At 38.1% G+C, this 7772-nt stretch overlaps 1 protein-coding gene across 1 annotated transcript; it reads left to right on the top strand.

Moving 5' to 3' along the window:
* The first annotated feature begins 928 nt into the window (after window positions 1-928).
* LOC149577851 (UDP-glycosyltransferase 73C4-like) lies at window positions 929-7572 on the top strand. Its single transcript, XM_089798349.1, has 4 exons — window positions 929-974; window positions 1093-1167; window positions 2042-2713; window positions 7040-7572. The coding sequence occupies exons 1-4, from the start codon at window positions 929-931 to the stop codon at window positions 7570-7572; spliced, it is 1326 nt and encodes a 441-aa protein (XP_089654475.1).
* The last annotated feature ends 200 nt before the right edge of the window (window positions 7573-7772 follow it).

Genomic DNA, 7772 nt, shown 5'->3' on the forward strand with positions numbered 1-7772 from the left:
CCCCTTCTAGGAGGTTAACCTTCTCTACCTTGACCACACTTCCGTCGTAACAAAATTTGCCTCCACTCAAACACTCACAACCATAACAAGGAGTCAGTATCGATCATTATTAACAACTTGTTTGCATCATCTTTTAAGAATAACATTAATTGAATCAGAACTATGAACATCACATCATGATTACATCAAATAACATCATCATTGAATGTAATATTTCATACGTATCCATCATCATAATTCATTTCAATTAGAAATTTAAAACATTAACTTTCATTTAACTTTTAATTAAGTCTTAATTTTGACCAACTCAACATAGCCACATAAGCAAGAAAAAAAAAGGTTCTAGGGTGAGATGTGACAAATTCCCAAGGGGAAACCTATCTGCTAATAAGTTGAAAATAAAGTCAGCGTGCTAAATTTTATCGCCAGGGATAGAAAATAAAAATTTATCTTCATTTTCCGCCTGATAGAATTCATTCAAAGAAGCACTAAAATACTACATCAGTTCATACACATTCCAAATAAGAAAATGAACATGAAATTGGGAGTTATAAATCAAGAATGAGGCAAGTAATGAACATTTTTAGTCTGGATAAAATTCTCTTTCTATAGGAAGAGCACTAAATTCCATTACCAATATAGTAATAATAAACAACTGGTAAGCTATTCCATGGGATTAATAGTAACAATCACATTTTGGCATACATAGTTTTAACGACATGAATCATAATGGTCAAAAAATACAGAGTTTAATTCTCAATTTGACCTCAACCACACACATAAAATCAGGAATTGTAAATCAGAATAAGGCAAGTAATGAACATTTGAAGACCTCTATTCACAAGATAGGGAATTTTCTCATCTCCAAAGATCAAATCAATATAATTGGGGACGGAAAGAGTTTGGAAGTATTGAAGAATTTTCAGAAATGTACAAACAACAAGAAAATTACCATAAACTTACCTGCCCACAGGGTGAGAAAATTTGTAGCACATTATAGTCTTCATAGAGGAACTATTTCAAGAGATAAAACGAGCGCACATATAGTCTTCACAGAGGAATTGGTCTTCCAATGGTCTTGTGTATACACAGGACACAAATCACCCACTGTGACGAATAAGTTTGGAGAGTCCAATTCAAAATCTATAAAAATGTGCGATGTTCATGGTGGGCAGTGGGCACAGATGCAACATACCAAAAAACCCACACCAATTGAGAAAACTTCATTGAAGCTCTGAAGAGTGCTTGAACGTGGAGTTGGCATGTCAAGAAAAATAAAAATATTTGAAAGGAGAATTCCATGATGATAGATTGTGGTAAAAAAGAAATATACTTTTAATCATTCAACATAATTAAGATTGTATAGTCTGAAACCATTTACCGATAATGATTTTTCAGCATGAATCAAATTCTAGTTGCAAGCAACCTCATAGGAAAAGCCTATCAGCCAATAATACTATAAAATATTAATTTTTTGAATTTTAAAATATTTGTAAAGTGTATGTTGATGGATAAAAGTAGAAGAAAACAATACTTATATCAATTTATTAAATTTATTAAAATAAAAATATCTAAGTTATAAAGGGATTCATTTTTTTAATTGGTAAGTGGTTGAAGTTAAGATTAATTATCATTATGTATTGCGATTAATTGTTATTAATTATTAAGTTCATGTAGATTCAATTCCTTGACCTCCCTAATAAGAAGCTCACAATTTACCATTGTATTGTATTCACAACCGTAACCCCCAACCTAACTATAAGATGGACGAGATAAATATCCTAGCTAAAATATATTCACAACCGTAACCCCCAACCTAACTATAACTTTAACCATCATCTAGAACGTCATATTTGTCGCATTTGCAACGAATTTAATCCATAAAGGCTTTTGGCCAACATATAAAATGTTGACAGTTGTCCTGTAGGAATATTTTTACTCACGTACTTGGGTGCGTCATGTGCCGACCCAAAATGATTAATTGTATACATTCAATGCCACAAAAAGTTCATCCTTGACGAAACGAGGACCACATTACCAGTGCCGTTTGATTCTGTGCCCGGAAAGGATTCGCAAAGCAGAGTAATCACCTTTCAGCCGCTCAGTGCAATCCAATCTACAATGGCCCCTCCATCTGCATCTGATTCCAGAATTCCATGGGGCGAGAACATCCGCAGGGCCACATCATTCCCTTCCTTCACCTCTCCAAACTCCTCGCCTCTCGAACCGGATTCACCATCACCATCGTTCGCCCTCCCAGATCTGCCTCACGTTTCGCTGCACCGATCTCAGCTTCCCACTAATATAAAAATGGCGACAGGAACGGATCCCTGGAGCTTGTTTCAGGCTCGCCAGTTACCCCGCAATATGCGCAGCTGGGGATTTATATGCAACTCCTTCCAACAGCTCGAGAACGGATATTTGGAACATCTCAGAATATCCACCGGCAGGCCTGTCTGGGCGGTTGGCCCTCTCCTTCCTCAAGAGTTTCTCTCTTCCACTCAATCCCATGTTATATCTGATGAGTTATTGCAAGGTAAGGATGCAACCACCGATGCGGTTTCCTGCTTGCGGTGGCTCAATTCTCAGAAAGTTCGTAGTGTGATCTACGTTTCCTTCGGCTCGCAGAACACGATCTCTGCGTCGAATATGAAAGAGTTGGCACTTGGTTTGGAATCAAGCGGGCAGCCCTTCATCTGGGTAGTCCGGCCTGGTGCAGGGCACCCTGACAAAGTCATGGAAAAACATTAAGTCCTAAAGTCTAGAAAGTTATTTAAATAAGTTTTAAAATTTAAATATTTAAAAAGTAATGGTCAAATAAGGATTAGTTGTTTTGTTAGAGGATCCAACTACTTTGGATCGGTTAAGGGAGTTATTTTAAGTATATGTAAGTCTCAAAAGGCATGAGGGTACAGTGGTGAAGTTGGAATTTTAGATTGTACAAAGTGTGTCCATATTGGAATTAATAATAGTTGCTTTCTTACAAATTTGAAGTCTTTTGATGCTGTATTGACCTATTGATTTGGAGATAGATGTGTAATGATTTTTTTAAATTCCATTAGATCTAGTTTCAAGTGATTTTTAATACTAATTCAATCATTAAGATTGATTGTTCTGTAGAAATCTCTAATTTTTGTTTTAGTGCCAGTCATGGATTCATGAGATCCATCCCCTTTTGTACATATTGTTTCTTGGGGATGGATCCACACTTGTAATATAATTTCCTAACAATGATTATGAAGGAATGAACCCCATTTGCAGGAGAATAAGAGAGGTTGGTCATGTTGGAGGGTAGAGAAGTGACTGGACAGTCACAGGAGAAAAGAATACTTGTCTCAGTAAATTGCAGTTTAGTGCGGGGGTCATTTTTCCAAAGTTAACTGTTGGATCTTGCCAAATTTTGGATATGTTGGAGAGAGGCAAATTGTACCAAATATCAACAGTTTGATTGAGCAAATAAAATCTGGTTCAAAAGTTATGAATGACTATTGTCGGGTCTATCTAAGGGGCAGTGACATGGTGGTTTGTCATGAATTTTCTCATGAATGTGTTAAGCGAGTTTTGTGAAAGGATTAGATGTTGTACGGGGATTTTTAGAGAATCCTAATTTGTGATAAGGAATAGTGGGTCCATTGATATTGACCCTAGTGGATAGGTCTTTGGAAGAAGTTGAAGCAATAGTATTCTGAGGACAGTCACAATACATATGATCAAATATGCATTGTTGCATGAGAGGAAGATTTCCAACAGTATAGACATTAGTATGTGGAGTCTAGTGGAGTCTAAAGTGTTCGGAGTTGACCTTTGATAGGTCTATAGAGCGGAGTGGGTCCAAGAGTGATTAGTAATTGGAGAAGGGGAAAGTTTCTATCAAACAAAGAAGGAAAGAAGTTATTAAACTATGAAGGAATCATAACATTCCACTAGCCTCTGCATCAGATTGGTATCAGAGTACATAAGATTCTTTGGGAGAAGAGAAGAAGGCAAACTAAGGTTTTGAAGACTTAGAATCCCTTGTTGAACCTTGAAGTTGAATTATCCTTTAAGAGTATTCCAAGGTGGTGATTGAAAGTTGGATGGATCCTAGTTTGTAGAAGAAGTCGGATTGAAGGGTAAAATAAGTTGAAGCCATCATGACTACAGATTTTGACACTCATGGATACTCACAATTCAGAACACAATGCAGATGTATGGGTAAGGTTTGCAAAATGGTCATTTCCAGTGGCTCATTTTTCAATTTTGTTTCAATTGAGATGGTTGAGAAGTTGAACCTACAACAACTAGTGCATAGAAGACCTTACATGGTACAAGGATTGCATGATAGACACCAAGTTGAGGTTAGAAGGCAAGTATATGTTCCTTTCAGCATTGGAACCTATGAGGATTCTGTTTTATGTGATGTTATTCCATTGGTAGGATGCCATTTGATCCTTCGGAGATCATGTCAGGCAGAGAAGCATACATTATATGATGGGGCATTGAATAGTTACACCTTCAAGCATGGTGGAAGTCAAGTTATACTGAGATCTTTGGAAGAAGAAGCAGCATCATGGAGGATGCCAACAAATTTTTTGTTTGAAAGAGTGGGGTTCCTAGGACAAAGGGAACAAGAAGAAGACAAGGTGGACAAAAAGATAGCAATTGATTTGGTACATCAGGCCTATGATAAGGCACAAGGAGTTGTAGATCCAATAAAGATCTTGGATGAGAGAGTAGTGGATGAGCAAGGTTCATGTGAAGAGCCAAGAAAGCAAGCAGAGAAGCCTATGAAGGTGAACCAAGAGCAATCAGGGTATGAAGATGATAGGACAGTGAAAATGGTGATAGGTGAGCCACAAACAGGAGAGGCTCAAAAAGATGAAAAGATAGAGATAGAAGTGAAGATTGTAGAAGATGCCAGGGTAATGAGTGAATGTATGGGTGGAGATATCCAAGTTGGGATAGTCATGTGTCCCTTATATGCTGCTGTTAAAAATAGAGAAGATAGGGCTATTAAACAAGCCATAGATGACATGTTTGAGTACCAAGAAGGATGGCATAGGGAAGATGAATTGAAGAAGGTCTCAAGGATGACAGGGACCTTAAGGGATGAAGAGTTTAGACTCTTGGAAACAGAGATGGTGAAGAATGCCACAAGTTGGTACATGAAGATGACAAGAAAGATTGTTTGGCACATTAAGAGGCTGATTGAGAAGAGGAAGTAGCTAAGGGAACCTACTGAGATAAAGGTTCTAGAGGATGATTGTGAGGTAAAACATTGTGTTGAAGATGGTGGAGTAGCAAGTCTACAAGGACTTGATAAAAAGACAGATTTTTGGGATGAGTTGGATGCCATAGTTGAAGAATGGAAAATGAAGGGTGGTGTAGTGGAAGAGTGCCTAGGACAGGGGCATGAGGATGGTCATGGAGAGACCTTGGAATCATATTTCTCTACAAGGAAAAAAATCTCACAAGGAGTGCGTGAGGAGAAGGATGAAGTAGTGTATCTAATGGAGGGAGCAATTTGCCAAACATATGTTTTGGTGCATAAGAAAACCTTGTTTATTTTTGTTTGTAACACTATTGTGACAGGAGTGTCAGAGTTTGATAGTGTTCACCATGCAAATTCTGTTTTTGCACACATCTATGGGAATATAAACATGAAGACTAACAGATTTAATGCTTGGCATGAGCACATAATGTTTGATTTCAGGGGCATGGAACACATGAACATGGGATACTCTTTTGTTGTAGGTCCTCAAAAAGAAGTGGACAGAGATTGGAGGAAATGGAAGAAACTCCCAATCCAAGGGACTTGGATTGATTTGATCCTTGGGAGTATGGTGCAGGGCACCCTGACAAAGTCATGGAAAAACTTTGAAGTCCTAAAGTCTAGAAAGTTATTTAAATAAGTTTTAAAATTTAAATATTTGAAAAGTAATGGTCAAATAAGGATTAGTTGCTTTGTTAGAGGATCCAACTACTTTGGATCAGTTAAGGGAGTTATTTTAAGTATATGTAAGCCTCAAAAGGCATGAGGGTACAGTGGTGGAAGTTGGAGTTTTAGATTGTACGAACTGTGTCCATATTGGAATTAATAATAGTTGCTTTCTTACAAATTTGAAGTCTTTTGATGCTGTATTGACCTATTGATTTGGAGATAGATGTGTAATAATTTTTTTAAATTCCATTAGATCTAGTTCGAAGTGATTTTTAATACCAGATTCAATCATTAAGATTGACTGTTCTGTAGAACTCTCTAATTTTTGTTTTAATGCCAGTCATGGATTCATGAGATCCATCCCCTTTTGTACATATTACTTCTTGGGGATGGATCCACACTTGTAATATAATTTTCTAACAATTATTATGAAGGAATGAACCCCATTTACAGGAGAATAAGAGAGGTTGGTCATGTTGGAGGGTAGAGAAGTGACTGGATAGTCGCAGAAGGAAGGAATACTTGTCTCAGTAAATTGCAGTTCAGTGCAGGGGTCATTTCTCCAAAGTTAACAGTTGTATCTTGCCAAATTTTGGATATGTTGGAGAGAGACAAATTGTACCAAATATCAATAGTTGGATTGAGCAAATAAAGTCTGGTTCAAAAGTTATGAATGACTGTTGTCGGGTCTATCTAAGGGGCAGTGACATGGCGGTTTGTGATGAATTTTCTCATGAATGTGTTAAGGGAGTTTTGTGAAAGGATTAGATGTTGTACAGGGATCTTTAGAGAATCCTAATTTGTGATAAGGAATAGTGGGTCCATTGATATTGACTCTAGTGGATAGGTCTTTGGAAGAAGTTGAAGCAATAGTATTCCGAGGACAGTCATAATACATATGATCAAATATGCATTGTTGCATGAGAGGAAGATTTCCAACAGTATAGACATTAGTATGTGGAGTCTAGTGGAGTCTAAAGTGTTCGGAGTTGACCTTTGATAGGTCTATAGAGCAGAATGGGTCCAACAGTGATCAGTGATTGGAGAAGGGGAAAGTTTCTATCAAACAAAGAAGGAAAGAAGTTATTAAACTATGAAGGAATCGTAACATTCCACTAGCCTCTACATCACGGCCCCCACTTGGGGTGCCATTGAATGCAGAGTTTTCCTCAGAGTTTCTTCCAGATGGATTCGAAGAGCGAATGGGGGCCAAGAATCAGGGACTGGTTATTAAGAAATGGGCGCCCCAGCGTGTGATTTTGTCCCATCCTTCGACGGGAGGATTTTTGAGTCACTGTGGGTGGAATTCGACATTGGAGAGTCTGAGCCAGGGAGTTCCCATGATTGGATGGCCCATCGCAGGAGAGCAATACTTCAATTTGAAGCTTCTAGAGGAGGTCGGCGTGTGTGTGGAGATGTGCAGAGGAAGTGAGGGAGAATTGGGGAAGGAGAAGGTGGAGAGGACGGTGAAGATGTTGATGTCGGAAGAGAGAGGCGGGCGACTGAGAGAAAGAGCAGCGGCCATGAGAGATGCTGCCAGAAGAGCAGTAATGGACCGTGGAGATGGAATCGACAAAAGCTCGTCCATGCGTGATTTTGACGACATGATACACAATATTCTGACCACTTATACTTGTTCTCAATCCTTGTGAAGGATGATAAGTATTGACACCGATTTTCATGTTTAATTGTCCCCGGGTTCTCCTGAGATCAGATGATGCCAATGTTGAATTTACTTATTGTGGAGGGAAAATAGTATCCCTTAAATCTGTATGTGTGATATTTCTTAGTGCTCCTTACTTTGAGTGCTCCTTTCTTTAAGGACAATTTCTAAAATGATCACTACCTATAT

Source organism: Cupressus sempervirens, chromosome 1 (genome assembly GCF_028749045.1).
Source record: "Cupressus sempervirens isolate cs-2001-9-10 chromosome 1, ASM2874904v1, whole genome shotgun sequence".
NCBI lineage: Eukaryota > Viridiplantae > Streptophyta > Pinopsida > Cupressales > Cupressaceae > Cupressus > Cupressus sempervirens.

Coding starts and splice junctions, on each gene's coding strand:
- LOC149577851 (XM_089798349.1), top strand. CDS start 929: ATGTACAAACAACAAGAAAATTACCATAAACTTACCTGCCCACAGG. Junction 975..1,092: donor TAAACTTACCTGCCCACAGG/GTGAGAAAATTT, acceptor GTGTATACACAG/GACACAAATCACCCACTGTG. Junction 1,168..2,041: donor AAAAATGTGCGATGTTCATG/GTGGGCAGTGGG, acceptor CCACATTACCAG/TGCCGTTTGATTCTGTGCCC.